Below are 19,488 nucleotides of genomic sequence, written 5' to 3'. Positions count from 1 at the left end.
ATCAAATGTGTCCTCCTTTGACTTCTTTTACACCTGTCTCTGTTTTCTTCCCGTCTTGTGTTAATCCTTCTCTTTTGTAAACTTGTTTCTTCTATTTGCTTTTAATTGTTAGTGTTGCCTTGAATTCCATTTTTGGCTCAGGATTCTGATAATTTCATCTACTTTCAAGGTTTTAACTACTACTTATATTCATAGTCACTGATTCTCGTTCATCTCTCATCCTGGCTGTTCCCCAGAGTTTCAGACTGCCTGACCTCAGTTACCTTACATTCATTCTCTCCAGAACTACACTAGTCCCCTTTACCTCACTTCCCATCTAACTCTGCTCTTCCTCCTGTTTTCCTACTCTCAGTAGAAAGAGTATCTACCCCAACATCCAAGCTAGAAACCCAGGACTGGACTCCCCTGCCTCCTCTGTCCTTTGTATCTCACATACAAATAATCATTCAAGTCCCTAAATTTTTCTTCCTGATTATTTCTAGAATCTACCTTCTCCGTCCCTTTCTCCTACCACTGCCTAGTTTAATTTCTGATCATCTCTCATCTGCACATTGCATCAGCCCTATTTCTTCTTACCTCTCTAAGATATTCTCCCTGACTGTAGCCAGAGATAGATAAAATATACACCTATGTGTCACTTTATTGTTAAAAATCCATCCCCTCTCAGTTAGAAGGAAAGATCGAGGATTCCTGGAATGGCATGGAAGGCCAAAGGTGACAGGAGCCCTTGCCTACTTCTGCAGTCCTGTCTGCCTCCATCCTCTGCCTTCCTGCTTACCCTCCTCCAACATTGATATTGGAAGGTACAATATCAGTGTTGTACCCTCCAAATGGTATTCCCAAGACAGCGTGCTGCATCATTTTTCTTGGCTTTCTCTCTCATGGTTTCCAATGGCCCGGACCATTTGGTTCCCTTTAGCCTGGCTGTCGCTTCCTCAGCCTTCAAGACTCTGTTCAGGGCTTGTCTCCTCCCTGCAAGGACCTCCTCTGACCCAGCTGGGTTATGCTCTGTCTGCAGATGATCACCTTGAGGACACCTCCCTGTAGTGTGGCATTTAGCATGTTTACATGTGTCAGTCCAACTAAACTAGAAGCTCCTTGAAGGCAGAAACTCTATCTTCAGCTTTTTGTTTTCATGCCCACCACAACATTTGAGCCATACTATGCAAAAACAAATATTTGTTGGTTTTGAATAAATTTTACTGCACTATAACACCAGGCCAATACTATATTCTTAACAAGCTAGACTATGGGGGGAAATTGAAATGTCTTCTGATCTGATTTGCAGCCAGCCGCTAGCACACTGCCTGCCAGAAAGGAGAAAGTTTCAAAATTTGGAAACCACATCACCTTGCTTTGAGGGGGAAGTAATGAAATTGTTAAAATGCGGAAAAAGAAAAAAAGCCACATACACCCTCGTCCATCTTTTCTCCCTTGGAATTTTAGTCATCTTATGCTTAGCCGGCATAATACATCTGTAATTCCACTTCCCAATCTGTATCCCAGATCAGCAAGTCTTCACTGATCCTTAGGTCCACGTCAGCTAAAAGTCCCACTTTCCAGCTTCTGCCCAAGCATGCCCAAGGGTTAAAGTTGAGGTTTCACTTAGTGTCAGGTACAGGTCTTGAGAGGGAGCCGTTAACTGCTACCTTGGCCACCTGTTTGTGGGAGTCTCAAGTGGATTAGCCATATCAGCAAGATTTATCCCAAATATTCAGACTGGGAGAGCAGACACTGGCACTCATCTCTAAATGGGGGAGGAGTCTCTAAAGTGAGCACCTGCCACAGAATCCACAAGAATTAGAACAGAGTGCCCCATTTGCCAAAACACAGATTTTCGCTACTTTTTCTATGCAAAAATATGTACACACTAAGGTTAATAGATTCAGTGACTTGAACCTAATTAAATAACATAAAAAACAGGTCAGACCCATTCTTGAAAGCAAGCACAGAGGCTATATAGAATATTTATCCCAGTTTTTCATGTGAGAGACAAACCAAGAAACATTGAGGTGTTTTGAAGTTAGATTCATTCCAGCCAGAAGTCATTGAAGTGAGCATTTTCACCAAGGCTGTGCGTGTATAACTAGTGTTTAGTATTTATTCTTTTTTTTTTTTTTTTTTTTTTTTTTTTTTTTTTTTTTTTTTTTTTTAAATTTATTTATTATTATTAAACTTCAAGTTGTAGGGTACATGTGCACAACGTGCAGGTTTGCTACATATGTATACTTGTGCCATGTTGGTGTGCTGCACCCATCAACTCGTCATTTACATCAGGTATAACTCCCAATGCAATCCCTCCCCCCTCCCCCCTCCCCATGATAGGCCCCGGTGTGTGATGTTCCCCTTCCCGAGTCCAAGTGATCTCATTGTTCAGTTCCCACCTACGAGTGAGAACATGCGGTGTTTGGTTTTCTGTTCTTGTGATAGTTTGCTAAGAATGATGGTTTCCAGCTGCATCCATGTCCCTACAAAGGACACAAACTCATCCTTTTTTATGGCTGCATAGTATTCCATGGTGTATATGTGCCACATTTTCTTAATCCAATCTGTCACTGATGGACATTTGGGTTGATTCCAAGTCTTTGCTATTGTGAATAGTGCTGCAATAAACATACGTGTGCATGTGTCCTTATAGCAGCATAATTTATAATCCTTTGGGTATATACCCAGTAATGGGATGGCTGGGTCATATGGTACATCTAGTTCTAGATCCTTGAGGAATCGCCATACTGTTTTCCATAATGGTTGAACTAGTTTACAATCCCACCAACAGTGTAAAAGTGTTCCTATTTCTCCACATCCTCTCCAGCACCTGTTGTTTCCTGACTTTTGAATGATCGCCATTCTAACTGGTGTGAGATGGTATCTCATTGTGGTTTTGATTTGCATTTCTCTGATGGCCAGTGATGATGAGCATTTTTTCATGTGTCTGTTGGCTGTATGAATGTCTTCTTTTGAGAAATGTCTGTTCATATCCTTTGCCCACTTTTGGATGGGGTTGTTTGTTTTTTTCTTGTAAATTTGTTTGAGTTCTTTGTAGGTTCTGGATATTAGCCCTTTGTCAGATGAGTAGATTGCAAAAATTTTCTCCCATTCTGTAGGTTGCCTGCTCACTCTGATGGTAGTTTCTTTTGCTGTGCAGAAGCTCTTTAGTTTGATGAGATCCCATTTGTCAATTTTGGCTTTTGCTGCCGTTGCTTTTGGTGTTTTAGACATGAAGTCTTTGCCCATGCCTATGTCCTGAATGGTACTACCTAGGTTTTCCTCTAGGATTTTTATGGTATTAGGTCTAACATTTAAGTCTCTAATCCATCTTGAATTAATTTTCGTATAAGGAGTAAGGAAAGGATCCAGTTTTATTCTGCTGTAGCTCCACTGTTTTATCTTTAGCTAGATGACCGATGATTACCATTAGAAATTCACTTTAATTTTCTGTATTCAGTTGCATTTCATTTCATAGAAAAACTAACTTGTATGTGCAGTTCCACAGGCTACACCTGATCTTATAATACTAAAACCTGAGAGCACACTGCATCTGTGGCTGTATCTGAAGTTGAACTGCTTCCATGCACAAATTTGGAGCATAAAATATAAAACCTGGAAGTGATTATTTCAAGAAACTCAATCTAGTGGAAAAGCTTCCTTTTTTTTTGTTTTTTAAGTTAGTATTGTTTTCCCATCAACATCAGTAGAGTTGAAAAAAAAATGGAAAGAAAAAATAATGTTTTTAACTTCAGCCCAAGTAAAGACAAAGGAGAAATTTTGTACGTGGGAGCCTTCTGTAAACCCTACCCTGTCAGCCTCCGGCATTGAGCACCTGTGCCCAGCTGGTGTTTTCTTGCTTCTACTGTGTCAGCCTTTGCATGAGCAGGGCCCCACACATTAGTCCCTTGAAGGGACTATTCCACCTACTTGTGACCACCTATTCATCCACCTACTTGTGACCTCTTTGCTTTCTTAACTCATTCTTGTGTGCAACAAGGAACATTTGAGAAGGAAAAACATGTAGGCCACTTTTGTTTTGATGGTGTATCAGTCTAAGATAAGATCTTCCATGTTGAAGGAATGGTTTGCTAAATTAATAACAACAAAAGATCTTCAGTTCCTCAAGTAAAGTAGATCTCAGGTTGTCACAGATCAAGATTAGACATTCTCTTTTTTTCTCTAAAGAACTTCATGGTTTTGTCATTGGTGTTTTCTTTGAAGGGGGTTTGCAGACTATTGGTCACATCCATTCAAGGGAAACAAAAGCCCTAGATTTCTAAACCACATGTAAATGACCGTAGGATCCTCTTCACCTTTAGCTAGTAGAAAGTAGTTTCTTCCAAGCTGTGCCAAGTTGCAAATGGAACACAAGAAACAGATGAGTCCCTTTTACATTGAGAGCATTACTGCAGGGGTACAGTTTTTCAGTCAAGCTGTTCTCTTTGTTCTGAATTAGCACTTAATTTTGTGCCATTTTGAATGTGTAATGATCTTTTAGCGTATAAGTCTTGGTTGACAATTAGATTACATGTTCTTTGGGGGCAGGAGCCATGTTTTCTTTTTAATTTTGTGCTGGACTCAGGGAGCTTGTGCATCTCCCTACCACCGGAAGTTACCAACGGGTTTCTAAGAGCATTTTTCATGCAGAGCTCCTCCCAAGAATCATTGCTATGTTGAGGGCCTTTTTGGATACCACCTTTTTGCACAGGAGGTTAAATTGCCTTTAGGCATTGATTTTAAATGTATAATGCCAGACTTGGAAGCACACTGTCATAGTGAATTCAGGTTTTCCCAAAAAACAAGTACTCAGTAGACTTGAAAACCCACAAAGAATGTGAAAGAGTTTTCAACTTCTCTGGATTTTCTTCCTTTCTTTTTTTTTTTTGTTTTTTTTTGTTTTTTGTTTTTTTGTTTTTTTGTTTGTTTACATGGTGACTCCAGAATTCTTTTCAATACTAGTTTGTGTATTAGATACTGTTCTTTCTTCATATCCCCTGAATGGCTACTCCATAGCATCAGTTTCTCTGTGGAGGGCATATGATTATTATCAGGAGAACCAGATAAAAAACAAAAATATTGTCAGGCAGGGGTCAGTTGAATGAGCCTCCACTTGAATGTTTGCATAATGTAGTCTCATTGCTAGGTAGACATAACATTTCATAAATACGGTCAGAAGACGGTTTATTTAATGATGCAAGTTGTTTAGCTGGCATAAGCAGAATTATCTAGGATGATTCCTGTCAGAGTACTTGGATTCTTGCATGGCTGGCAGTTTGCCCATGACATTGGAGCCAAGTACAGAAAAGAAACCCACATTAGACACAATTCCCGAAAGATACTTTCTTAAAATGAACAAACTGAACAATGAACTCATCCTAACTGTGACACTCTTAAGGAAGTCTCTAGATGGCTAAGCAGGAGGAAGGCAGCTATGCACATGAGCTGTCACTGCTATACTGCCTGCCCTCCTGCCAACATATTCTTTCCATACCCAGGTGGCATGGCTGGGTCCCCTATGCCAGCCGTGTCCCACTCTGGCCTGGGGCATGGCACGTAATACAGCATATGGTTACAGTTTTGTAAAAATCTAATGTACCATATCACAATTTCTAGTGCGGTCTGCTTACTGTAATGCTCTTTTAAAATCTTGTGATTTTGTGTCTGATGTCACCATATTTTAAAAGAGGCTTTATCTTATAGCAGATGTTTCTTTAAATGTATATTATAGTTTGTTGAGGGAAAAAAAATAATTGCTTATGTGGCTTTTCCTTCTGTCTTTCCCCACCCAGTCCTGCATTTTTTCCTGAAATATTGGAGGTGGCTTGTTTGTAGTAAGTCGGATTTACTTGGAAGGTCCCCATCCAGGGTAAAAGAACCCATGGCTTCTTCGTGACACAGTCTAGGTGAATTCCATAGAGGTTTTCAACAACCACTTAATACTTGCTTGATAAAAAATTCCATTATGCAGAAATACTATGGTGGCAGTTTTCTACACAATGAATGTTAGAAACAGAGATGGGAAGTTTTGGTTATCTAGAAACAGTGTCCAAATTAGGAGACATGCCTCAGGCAAAAACACTGAAACACATGATCATGATTCAGTGGTTTGTCTAAAAATGCTCTCCTAGGACCTTCCTGGAAGAGAGTACAGTCTTTGAGAAGACTAATGCGTATGGCATGTGAGCTGGAACCATCCTAGAGCTGAGAACAGCTCTGGCGCCCTGACTGCCTGGACAAACGCCTCTCCCCCACCACCACCACCACCTCTCAAAGACAAAGGCTAACAGTGTGTTCAGTGCTGCAAGAGACAGTGTGATTTCCCATCTCTCTGAACCTCTCCATGACATTAATGGAGTGTGAATAAGTCCCTGTGTGCTAAGGGCAGGGAGTGCCTGTTAGATTCTCAGTGTTGCACTGTTATCATTCTGCCACATCGCTCACAGCTTCATCTTGTCACAGAGGAGCCCCAATGAAGTGCATATGTGTCTGCTGGCAGACTCCCTCCAAAGATTTCAGCTTGTTTTACATCTGCTTTCTGTGTTACTCTGACTTTTCCAATTGGTTATGTGTCCAGTGGGGCTTGAAAACCGCTCTTGCCCACATTTCATAACTCTGTGTGTATAGTGATGTTATGAGGGCATTGTTGTATGCCAGGTAGCAGAAAAGATAATGTTTAGAGGGAAAATTATGGCTCTAGTAAAAGGCCTGGAGATTTTTCAGAGGTTTTTATTGCCCATTTTGTTCCCTTAATATTTCTCTTAAGCATTGTTACTCTGTAAAAACAGAAAATTTTGGTAGCTCTAGGACAAAAGAAATACTTGAAGACATGTGCAGTGTCCCTGGTACCTTCAGGATGTGCAGTCACATCTCCCTCACCCAGTACATACAACAGAACTGGATCTGAACTCACACAGCATCATGAGCTGTACCTTTCAAGGGCTATACTCTTAAGAAGAATTGTCGTGACAGCAAAAGCACTGGAACAGGCCTGGGTGGCCAGTGGGGCGAGGGCAGTCTTGCAGATCCAGAATTCAAATTCATTCCTACTGAGGAGGAGCAGACTAGTTTTTAAAAAGTGACAGGGGCCCACAACCTGAGATGTACCGGTGTTCTAGCCCCACACCAGGCTTATGGTGAGGCTGCCTTCCAACAATTACCACCATCGATCACACCCAGCCTACAGCCAGCCTCACAAATCAGCGTTTTACACCCTTTCACTATCAGGTTCTGCCAGTGAGGAATAAATAGTGGAGTAAGATTTTATTAAAGCATAAGGCTCTTGGGTAGAAGTTGTAGGTGTTATCGTGTAACAGTTTTCTAAAAGGCATTCACCAGTAACTTTATCCTTAACTATAACTTCAACATTTCTTCATTCTGTGAGAAGCCAAGGCAGCAACTCTAGCCAGCTCCTTAAGTCTCTCAGAATCAAATCCCATGGATAACAAGCTAGTCCCCAAGTGCTTAGACCTTCTGAACCAGAAGTGTCCCTCTCCTGAGAATTTTTCTTAATTCGAAAACAAAAGGAGGAGCCATAATTCAAAACTTTGAGCTCCCCCTGTTGCCGCAGTAGTAAGAACACTAGCTGTTCTAAACACTTGTTATGTTAACTATAACAATCTTTTGAAGTGGGCACTATTATCATCCCCATTTCAGAGATTATGAGACCAGAGACATTGAATAACTTTCCTGGAGTCACTAGCTAGTGAATACAAAAGCAGAATTTTTAACCCTTGGAGACTAATTATGAGCCAGTTAGAATACTGGTTAGAATACCACCATACAGTACACCTACCACTATAGCAGTTGACACTGGAATTAAAAAAGATTAAGATCCACACACAGATGTTCCTGCGGTGTTAGTTACAATAATAAACTATGCAAATAAAATACTATGTCACCATTAAACAAGACAGGGAAGGACCCACAACATAAATGGTAGAAGGAAAGGACCTATCATTGCAAATGTGAAAAATAAATGGCTCTACATAGACTTAGAAAAGTAGTAAATACAGAAAATTAAAATGTTTATTGGAGTCATGGGAGGTATGGAGTTTGTTTTGTATTTAACATGACTTTAATACTGTGAAATCATTGTTTTACTGAAACACAACTCTTCGTTGATGGGTTGGGAAGTAAGGTGAAGGAGAATTTCAATAAGAAGAAAACTCAAACCCAGCAGGAGCAAAGCATGACTATATATAATCAGGTAACATGATTGTAACATGACGATATCACAAATGTTACTCTCTCCTCAAACTGGGTTGAAGATAGAACCACTACCTAAGGCACAGGGGAGGAGGAGAAACCAAAACAGCCATGGGAGGAAGCATGTCCACAGAGAAAAGCTGTAGCTCTTCCTACTGGTTGAGTAGGTCAACAGAATTCAGTTAGAAAAGGAGACGGCTAAAACAGGAAACGATGTTGTGCCCATAAAAAATAGATAATATTTATTGGATCCTTATTGAAATGTTTTAAAAGCAGCAACTAGTTCCTTGCATTTTGTGAGTTGAGGAATGTTGAAAGTAGCCAACATTATCAGAAAGAAAGCTAATTACAGTTGCTGAGTGAACTAGTTTTCCACAGTGGATGGAGAAGCTTCTATCAAGGGCAGTTTACATTTTACAGTTTTTTGATTAGGATAAAATACAGCATAACTAGAAAGATAGAAGTTTGGAAGTGGCAGTTTCTCCAGCTGTTAACTGCTGTCAGCATCTGACAGGGAAAAGCATGGAGAAGACCTTCATTAGAACCTGCTGAGGAAAAGATCCTTTCTGTTACAAACTCTAGAGAGCTCCAAGTCCTTCCAAGCTGTTTGATAAGTGAGGAGGACTTGCAGATCTCATCATGAGCTACAGTGCTTACTCAAAGCCGGCATTCTAGAAGTGATTTTTTAGTACAAATATCAAGGAAAGACATTGGAGCACAAATCACTGTATAGTTAAGTTTCAGAAGATCGGTAAGGAAAATACTCGGTGGAGATGGGCAGCAAGTCAGCCTGAGCCTTATGCATGGAGCTCACAGTCTCTTGGGAAGGATTGTTAGTACCACAAAATCAAACTTGTGTAAGAGACCATCCCACTCTCAAAGCTCTGTTGAGAGCACTTTGGAGAATCCAGTAACATGATTACCTTAGATGGCTCTTAAGAGATGCCAGAAAATATTAGATCAGTGTTTGCATTGCAGTATTGTCTGGGGCCTTTAACAAATGCTCAAGGTAACACTGCAGTTGTCAAGCTGTTGGAGATGCATGTTCCTGTTGGTTCTGATGAACAGGAAAATAACTCTTTAGTTTTGGGTAATGAGAATGAGAATCCCTTTACAAACCCAAAAGATCACAACTAATTAAGGGGAAATTTAACCTAGAATGCTCGGCATATTTGGCAAAATCAGTTGATTTAAGGGTAGGTTATATAATTTTTATAGCACTTTAATACAGGAATACATCTTAAATCACAAAACATTTGTCAGAATTGTTTGTGTCACTGCTTTACAGAATGAGGTAAAAAGTTGCTAATCTGGAAAAGTAATCATGCATATAGAAGATTGACAGTTACATATCAATTTTTATGTTAATTTGGCCAAACTTACCTATCACTAAAAGTCATATGACTGGTATTTATGGTGCTTTCTTTTCTGCATGTCAGTCTTCCAGTATCTCTCCCTTGTAAAAAACAATTGGAGTTCAGCTGAAAGGTCCGCTCTATAGAACAAGCTACCATCACGTAGGATCTCCTGATTCTTCAACCTGGAACCTGTATATTTGGTTCCATAAGGCAAACTAGGGACTACTGCTGGTTTGGTAGAAGCCACAGGAGATGCTGGCCAAATGAGGATCTGTCATTTTGTAACAAGCTCACACATACTTAAAAATAAGTGGGTCGTGACATCTGTGTGTTTTGTTTGTTTTTCCTACCCAAAAATCTGAGATCACCTAACCCTTGCTCAACATCGTAAGACCACATATCAATTACAATAAATCAGGCCCTTTTGTCACCTAAACTACCTAAAAATTTCTTAAATCTTCATGTAATTTGCTTTCCTAGGGCACATGGACAATCTTTGTAATGAATAAAACATTAAGAACTTATAGGGAGAAGCTGTTTCTAATAATGTCATTCAAGTAGGTAGAACAGCAGTTGTCAAAGAAGTACAGCTGTTTCTGCATCAAAAGTTTTTTGCTTCTGGATAGCATTTTTATTGAAAACAAATACCTCTAAAAACAATGCTGTGTTCCATAAATGACTAAATGGGTTTTCATGAGATTAGATACACTCTCTTCTCTATTAAACTGTATCCCCAACTCTTGTGTACTTGACACATAGTGGACACTGAGTTAAAATGTTGGTGGTTAAATAGACCAAAGAGAATTTAAAAGAGTTAGAATTGTATATTGCTTCACATGGAATATTGAGGTACTCCCATTTTCCTGAAACAAGCAGCCAGCAACTGTCTCAGAAATGTGTCATTTTTACTGGCTATAATTCTTAAAAAGCTTGTTTTCCTAAGATATGGAATGCGTGCCAGTATACAAACTGTTGTAACTGCTTCCCTTTTTGCTTTTGGAGGGGAAAAAATAGCTCAATGACAGCATAGAATCATGTAGTAAATATAATTTGTTTTTTGAAAGATGCAGCCATATCCTCTTCCATTTGTTTATTTTAAATGATCTATTTGCAAACATGTCATCACTGCCTTGATGTTTACCTCATTGTTATATGCATTTTTAGCAGGCTTTATTGTCACCTGAGATTTATTTTTCTTTGACAGGCCAGAGTCTAGATGAAGGAAAATGTGTTAGAAACACCTTATCCACAGATAGGGACACTTGGTCATTCAGCACATGTTGAGGTTAGGTGGGCACCAGGGTCTGGCTGCTTACCTGCTTTTATTCACACCTGCCTGTTTAGGTGGCCTGCACTGAACTTCTAAAATGAGTCCAGCCTGAAAGAAATTATGCTAATGGAGAAGAACAGTCAGTTGGGATCACTTGCTGAGCCAAGTAACTTCTTTAAAAAAAAAAAAGTTAAATTTCAGTCTAGGACCTAGTTTTCATAAACTCTCTAGATAAAAGCACCTCTTTTCAGAGAAGACCCACTATGTGCCAGCACCACCGAATTTATTATCTTCTCTCTTGCTGTACGAGATTGTGTGGAGTCAACATCTTACAACCTCAAATGTCAGTGGATAAACCTCTCTAGATCTGGGCCAAGGCTTGCTGATAGTCTCACCAGACACCTAAGATTTTTGTTCCTGACTCTTCATACCCATAGCCCAGTTGTCATTCAGAAGTGAGTTGGCATTCCAACCCATCCCTCCAGAGTGGTTCACACCAGGGAAAAAACAAAGGAGTGCCAGGCAGCAGCCCAGACAGTTCACCAAGAAGGAGTTACAGTTGGGCTTTTTGTTTGGTTTTGTTTTGTTTTTTGGCAGAGAAGTGTTGAAAGACACTACTGCTTCCACCCTATCATTAGTGGGTGGGTAATCGTGAAATAAAATAAGAGATGAATTAGGATAATAAGAGGCACAGGAGAAAGGAGTAAATTTTCCACAAGTAATATTTTTCTCTTCATGGTTATTTAACTTTGAAACAGAACTTGAAAGTAGTAATCATGGTTCTACAGTAGACAAAGGACAGAATGTGGGAACCAGACAGGAAGGTGTGATTGCCTTTATTACCTTAACTAGAAACACGGAAAAATGCCCAACTTTCGGGAATACACTGCTATTTCCATTGCAGAAAAGCAAAGAGAAGGAAAAGTCACTGGTACCCTATTACGCTGTCTGTAGACTTTTTTTTTTTTTTAACTCTAATGAGTATGTATCCTTGAAAATAGCCTCTACATCTTCTGCTTTTCTGTGTTGGCCTCACGGATTCTGTAAGAAGGATTTATATAAATATATAGATATATAGTAATATATAAGTATATTGTAAGTAATATAGTAATATATACATATCTATATATAGTGATATATAGTAAAGCAATACCCATTTGTATGATTAAAGACCACCTTTAAATAGAGTGGACAAGTATTTTTAGCTTTCTCACAATAGTCATCTTCACTGACGTATCCCAAAAATGAACATGTGAGACCTATTTCTATTCATTCATTGATGCAACCAAGATGTAATAAGCAACTACAAAGTCCAGACACCTAGGCACTGGGGATACAGTGATAGACAAAACAGTGTTACTGCCCCCATGGGGCTTATCGTCTAGAAGGGGAAGCAGACACGAAACAAGTCACCGTACTCACCAATTGTTACAAATTGTGAATAAAAATACGTGTGTGTGCAGTGTAGTGGCGGCTTGTTTTGTACTGGGAGAAGTGAAGGGTCCCTCTTAGGAATTATAATTGGGAGCTAAGGGAGCATTTTAAGTTGGGGGAGGGGAGGATGGCACAATCCTATTGACATTTGAAGATTATTTTGGTGACGGTCCAGAGGTGGAATTGGAGAGGGCCCAAAACCAAAAGAAGTGTGCCTGCTCTTAAACATGAAAGTGAATTGAAAGATTCCTTTGCTTCCTCAGAATAATTCTTTAAATGTTCAGAAATAATAATTAGTATGTTTTTCTGCACTATGTTTTTCACCGTGGACAGTTTTACAAAGGTCTAAGTGAACTACTTTTGCCTTAAAGTGTCGTATGAACTTTCTTACAGCATGAACACTATTCCTATTTTTGTAATACATTTTGTCATCCACATACACATATCATTGTGGTTTCATTTTATTTTTCTCTGTTTACTTAGCCCCCACAGAACCTTTATTGTGTAAGTTTGCTGATGGAGGACAGAAAAAGAGACAGAACCCAAACAAATACATCCCTAATGGAAGACCATGGCATAGAGAAGGAGAGGTGAGACTTGTAAGTCGTTTCTTGAAACTTTAGTGGGGGGGTGTGTGATCTTGAATGCCCACATGAAAAGTAACACAAAAAGGCATCTTGACTTGGCTGCACACTTCTGAAATAGGTGCCAGGATTAAATCTTCCTTTTGGTACATTATAATTCAAATGATGTCAAATTAAAATTCTTTTCATTATATATGGTGATAACAGAGTGATTCTGCAGATGGACCAATAGGTGGTGGAAACAGCTGTGTTTACCAGCTAGCTACATATGAAGTACAAGAGCATTCTAAATTGCCGTAAGAAAAACACAAGTGATTTGGGGGGTTTTTTTGGTTTTTGGGTTTTTTTCAGAAACAGGGTCTTTAGGCTGGGCACGGTGGCTCACACCTGTAATCCCAGCACGTTGAAAGGCCAAGGCGGGCAGATCACCTGAGATCAGGAGTTAGAGATCAGCCTGGCCAACATGGTGAAACCCCATCTCTACTAAAAATACAAGACTTAGCTCTGCATGGTGGTGCCTGCCTGTAATCCCAGCTACCCGGAAGGCGAGACAGGAGAATTGCTGGAACCTGGGAGAGAGAGGCTGCCGTGTTCCAAGATAATGCTACTGCACTCACGCCTGGGCAACAGAGTGAGACTCCATCTCAAAAAAAAAAAAAAAAAAAAAGGAAGAAACATGGTCTCCGTTGCCCAGGCTGGAGTCCAATGGTGTGGTCATAGCTCACTGCAACCTCAAACTCCTGTGCTCAAGCAGTCCTCCCACAGCCTCTGTGTAGCTGGGACCACAGGGACATGCCACCACTCCTGGCTAATTTTTTAATTTTTTTTTTTTTTTTTTTTGAGACGGAGTCTTGCCCTGTCACCAAGGCTGGATGGCAGTGGCACGATCTTGGCTCACTGCAAGCTCTGCCTCCTGGGTTCACACCATTCTCCTGCCTCAGCCTCCCGAGTAGCACCTGCCACCACACCCGGCTAATTTTTTGTATTTTTAGTAGAGACGGGGTTTCACCATTTTAGTCAGGATGGTCTTGGTCTCCTGGCCTCGTGATCCACCCACCTTGGCCTCCCAAAGTGCTGGGATTACAGGTGTAAGCCACCGTGCTCGGCCTAAGTTTTTAAATTTTTTTTAGAGATAGGATCTAACTATGTTGCCCAGGCTGGCATGGTTTTTTAGAGGGGTTTCTTATGTCATGGTTTCTTAGAGGGGTTTATATTTATAATATTTAGAAGTTATCCTAAATAATAATATGAATATGTATATATAAATAGTGCATTTATCATTGAGTTGAGGTATTTTTAACCTCTCTTTTGAATAGTTTTCTTTTTTAATTAAAACTCTCAATTTCCTAATAAAATGTTGGACTTCCATTTCCATCTATTGACTTTCCATGAATTATTATTTTAAAACAATAATATATTGATCCAAGAATGTCTAGGGAAAATGTTCTAGAATCTGCACTGTCCAATAACAGCCACCAGCCCCAGGTGGCTCTCTGAGCACTTGAAATGTAGCTAGTATGCTAGAGAGATCGATTTTTCATGTAGTTTTAAATAGCTGCGTGTGGCTCATGACTATCATATGGGACAGTGCAGGTCCAGAGATTAATTATCATATTTATAGTTATTTTGACTAACAGAAACTCCCAATTTTAACAAATGCTATTAGACTCTAAGTACAAATTCCACCCCCCACTTTTTTTAAGAGACAGGGGTCTCCTGTTGCCCAGGCTGGAGTGCAGTGATGTAATCATAGCTAACTACAGCCACGAACTCCTGGGCTTCAAGGGATCTTCCCACCTCAGCATCCCCAGCAGTTGAGACTACAGGTGCACACCACCACACCTGGCTAGAAATAGAATTTTAAATTCATGCCTTTCTAGATAAATGTTCATATTTCTTTCTCTTTCCCATAGGCTGGAATGACACTTACTTACGACCCAACTACAGCTGCTATACAGAACGGGTATGTCATTAAGATAAATCCATAATGGCTTGAGGGAAAATGAAAATGTGAAGGTGGAAAATATTAGACATTTGTTCCATGAATTATTCTATTTAAAGGATTACTTAATAAAGGCTTTTGTGTTTGTTCTAGATTTTATCCTTCACCATACAGTATTGCTACAAACCGAATGATCACTCAAACTTCTATTACACCCTATATTGCATCTCCTGTATCTGCCTACCAGGTTTGTACCTCTAGGATTCGTCAGCAGTATAACCACTTGTGGACCATGAATCTCTGCTACATTTTTATGTGTCTTAAAATTTTGAGCATTTATGAAATTTGAGTCAAATATTATGCAGCTTGGATACCCAATTTAGTATGAGCTGCTTTGTATTTGGCAGGGTGATTTATTATGTATAGGAGAATGTAAAGCAAAGGAAAATGGTTGTCAGTGGTCAGTCCTTGGAATCATAGCATTTTGGAATTGGAATGAACCCAAACACTTCCTTCACCAAGGAGCCCTGCTTTTGGACACCATGTTTCCCAAAAATGGAAAGTTAAGATAATTGCCATTAGATGTAATACAAAGTAGGTGTGTACCCTTGCTTTTGTTTATTCGTCAGCAGGAACTCATAAAAGAACAAGTAAACATGGTAATACACAAAGATGTGTCTCTAGTAGGTAGCATTAAGTGAGCAATGCAGCTGACATTCGAGACAAAAATATAAAAGCAAAAAGGGGACTTCCTGTTTAGGTTATTACATGGGAGGCTTTACCTTAAAAGAAATTCCCAACTTAGAAACAAAAACTCTTGAAGTGCCTTGTATTTCAAGATTTGATTTGATTTGATTTGAATGCAAAGGTAGCTCCTGTCCGCCATGAAGCCAGTAGTGTACATGCATTTCTCCTCCTGTGTCAGAAAACCTCTAACAGGGTTACTGCCTGGGTCCAAGATAGGAACCTTATAATGGAGTTCAATTGCAGACATGTGGGAGCAGAATTTCCTTTTGTTGACCGTCGGGGTCCTGTGTGACTTAATTTTTGTGTATTATTGATTTTAAAACAATTAGATGTTGTAGTCCTAATTTCTGGGGTTAGGGGACTACAATATGTAATCTAATAGTTGTGTTATTTTAACTTCTATAAGCCTCAGTTTCCTCATCTTTAAAATGGGGATAATAATAGTTTCTATCTCGTAGTCTTGAGAGAATTATAAAAACCAAATGAGACTGTATAAAGAGCCCAGCCGAGGACCTCGCATATCATTATCACTCAGTTAATGTTAGCTATGATTATTATTAATATGCAGGATTAGGTGGCTGATAATAAGGGTATATTAGTTATACTTTTAAATAATGAATTGGCCAAAATAAGCAATGTCATATAACTAATTCTGTCTAAAAACATAAAAATGGTTTTGAATAATGGAAGTAATTAGGTGCACTAAAACTGAAGGTTGACATTATCATGCACTAAAACTGAAGGTTGACATTATCATTCACAGTCTCCTAAGCTTCTAAGCTCTTACAGCCTGCTTTCCCTGAGTTATCACTCATTTTCTTTTCTTTATTCTCTCTGGGTTCTTCGGTTACTTATTCTGATGCTTCATTCTGCTGGGTATAGTATTGACTAATTTAATGCCTCTTTAGTTGTTTTGGATTTAGGATTCCTATCCTTTCCTTGACTGTATAAGACTCGGTGAGATCTGCTCTAGTGCACTTCCCTAATAAACAATTCCTGTGCCTGGTATGAAAAGGTAGTCTTTCTTAACTGTCTGAACTTGGAAACCTCTGTCATTTATATGTTACTAAAAATAGGGGCAAGTGTAAGTTATTCTTAGGCAAATGAAAGATTATAAGTATTAATTTGAATTTATGTTGCTATAGATATTACAGCTATTAACACATTTCTCCAACACCTCTTTTTCCCTCTTTAATATAAAACCAGTGTGCATTTTGGCCACAGAACCATTTTGTACAATAAAAATTAGGAGATCAGTGTCAGTAATAGATTTGATATAGCTAACTGGAAACAACATATTTCAAAGGCCTTATTTCCTCTTCTGGGCATTCTGTATTTCTCTAAGATACATAGGAATTTCATTGCATTGCCTGACACTCAGTGCCATAGCCTCTAAGACTGATTTTTAACTCCATAAGTTCAGGTCCTAGTAGGGTCAGTGGATGAGCTTTAAGTCGTCTGTGACTCCTTAAGTTGTTTGCAAAATGTTGCTTGTGTATGTGCATTTAAGTGGGGAAAAATGTTCTATTTCCCTAATTAGGTTTTTAGAGGGCTCCATGACCCTAAAGAAGTTAAGAACCAATAGTAAAGAGTTTACAAAACATTATTATTCCCATTTTATAATTAGAAAATTGAGGAATAGAAATTGACAGCAGCTGATTTGCTGCTTAAGAAAGAAAATTAGATGTCATACCTCCCTAATCCTGTAATGCTATAAGCTATTAGATTATTAAGACCACTGAAGCATATAAAAAATGGGGGCATCTGGCCCAAATTAGGGTCTGTAGGGAGTTGTTTGCCTTCCCATCATACATCCAGTGAGGGCCCTGCACTCGTGTTGGAGTGGGCCTTTCTCCACTAAACCACCATAAGCTTATGCAATTGGATTTGAGAAATTGGCAGCTGCAAGAAACCACCAACCCCAATGGGGAAAGGCTACAGTCCAGATAACTGAAATGTTAACAAGGCAGAAGCACTTAACTTTGGTCTGCCTTAGGTGGCAAAGGAAACCAGAGAAAACAAGTATCGGGGCTCTGCTATCAAGGTAAATCACAATACATTCTTCCCCCATGACTCTTCCCCATATCCTCTCTGTTGAACCTCTGAAGTTAACAATAGGGGAAAAATGCAGGAGGGTTTTGTTGTTAAGAATTGGAAACTGAAACTTATTGTAAAATTACATAGACTCTGGAAAGCTCTGGGCATCAAGAAATGGGCTGATATGTTTTTCTCTTGAGTGGCAGACTACACATGCTTTCTTTCCTGCCACAAAACCTGACTCTCACATCTTTATTTCTCAATTCAGAGGGTCTACTGTGTGGATGCCCATTTGACTGTAGATGTCAAAATCTAGTTACTGAAGTTTAATTTCCTTAATCTGAATTTCAGATTTTTATTTTCTGCACTAACTAGAAATTGTTGACCACAATACAAGATTTCTAAAACTAATGTCTTAGGTATCAAAGAGAAATTGAATTTCGTTATTTGTAATAAATAAGCACATACTTTAAGGGTTAACTTCTTCTAATAAGATGTGCTGGAATTAATTGTCTTTCATGTGTAATTCTAAAGCACCTAGTTCATACCTTGATTGTTAACACTTTTCACTCTTTATTTGAGTTGTTTCTGTGTTTATCTCCCTTGCATAGATAGTAAATTTCTTGGGGGTGGGGCCCATGTCTTTTTCGCCTTTTTCTCTTTGTTGCCTGATACTCAACAATTACTTCTTGAGTGGGCAAATAGAAATTGTTTCTGAATAATCATTTCATCCTATTCAGAGTGACCAGTTTGCCAAGAATTCTAACTGCCTTAATCTTTTTAATCATTGATAGTATTGTTTCCTTGTTTTCTTTCTGTAGATTTTTAACATGATTAAAAAGAGTTCTAAAGAAATAGGTAAGCTTTACAATGAAAATCAATATTTCTTTCAAAATCCTCCCTTTTCTAGGTGCAAAGTCCTTCTTGGATGCAACCTCAACCATATATTCTACAGCACCCTGTAAGTTTTTCATCTTAATGACTTTGTATTTTACAAGTAAGTTATGTGTATATTCTCTCTGGGTTAAAACCATTTGCCAAGGGTGGTATAGGATTTGGGAAATTTTAAACATGGGATACGAGAGTGTACAAATTCATTATAAAACTACTTCTCATCCTTGTCGTAAAACAACTTGGTAGAAGATTATTAAGTTAAATTTTCTATAAGAACTTAAAATGTATCATATTTGAGGCAGGGCACCATTTTCTTATTCATACCAGCTCTTTAGAGATCATTCAGTTGAGAGGCTACATTTTTCATAGTACTTGGGATAAAACTGCTCTCATTTTTTACATTCTGTTTAATGCAGATATAAAGTTCAAAACCAAGATAAGATTTTCATCAGTGTTACTTAGCCTTTCTATGAAGATTATAAATACTAAAGTGGTAGCACATTATTTGGTAAATAACAAATGTGATTTCTTAATCATGTGAGCATTCATATATGTCACTTTTTTTATTGAGTTATACTTTACCTTATTATATAGTGTATTTCATGTGTTTTTCAAAGACACATAAGATCTAGTTTGTGGAAGAAGGGTTTGAAAATTGAAAAATACATATGGAGAACAAAGTTACAATAAGGCTAAGGATGTCCAACACAGTTACCTGCATGCTCACATGAGAAAATCACAAATTTGGCTCTAAGCTTTCTAGTAACTGATGCAAAATGGGAATCCTGGTAAGCAATATGGTTCACAATATGTGTAAAATAAAAACAGATTTGGTTGCTTAGAAAAAGAACTCTATTCTTGGCCTTATGTTCAGACAGCAATTTGTCTTGGGATACCTTTTAAAGTGGATACTGCAACGTAAGACCATGTGTATGAAATAGCAATCCAGGGATAACAGGTTCTGAATGAGAAATTGCTGAGATGACTTTTAAGAAGCAGATAAAGCATGTTTAGGTGATGACATAGGAG

The 19,488-nt window shown here is 38.8% G+C and overlaps 1 protein-coding gene across 10 annotated transcripts in view; it reads left to right on the top strand.

The window, feature by feature from the left end:
* The window catches only part of RBMS1 (RNA binding motif single stranded interacting protein 1), a 217,182-nt gene that overhangs the window by 189,536 nt on the left and 8,158 nt on the right, over window positions 1-19,488 (top strand). For 5 of the 10 annotated variants that reach the window (XM_007965125.3, XM_007965126.3, XM_007965130.3 and 2 more), the window contains exons 7-11: window positions 12,739-12,854; window positions 14,753-14,802; window positions 14,935-15,028; window positions 17,525-17,572; window positions 18,476-18,526. In XM_007965125.3, the coding sequence (XP_007963316.1) occupies window positions 12,739-12,854; window positions 14,753-14,802; window positions 14,935-15,028; window positions 17,525-17,572; window positions 18,476-18,526 (359 nt within the window). The remainder of the gene's footprint in view (window positions 1-12,738; window positions 12,855-14,752; window positions 14,803-14,934; window positions 15,029-17,524; window positions 17,573-18,475; window positions 18,527-19,488) is intronic. The other 5 variants (XM_007965129.3, XM_073019755.1, XM_007965128.3 and 2 more) reach the window with 3 other exon arrangements.

The sequence above is a fragment of the Chlorocebus sabaeus genome, chromosome 10 (genome assembly GCF_047675955.1).
Source record: "Chlorocebus sabaeus isolate Y175 chromosome 10, mChlSab1.0.hap1, whole genome shotgun sequence".
Classification (NCBI taxonomy): Eukaryota; Metazoa; Chordata; class Mammalia; order Primates; family Cercopithecidae; genus Chlorocebus; species Chlorocebus sabaeus.
Note: the sequence above shows the minus strand (reverse complement) of the source record. Positions and strands in the feature narration are given on the sequence as shown.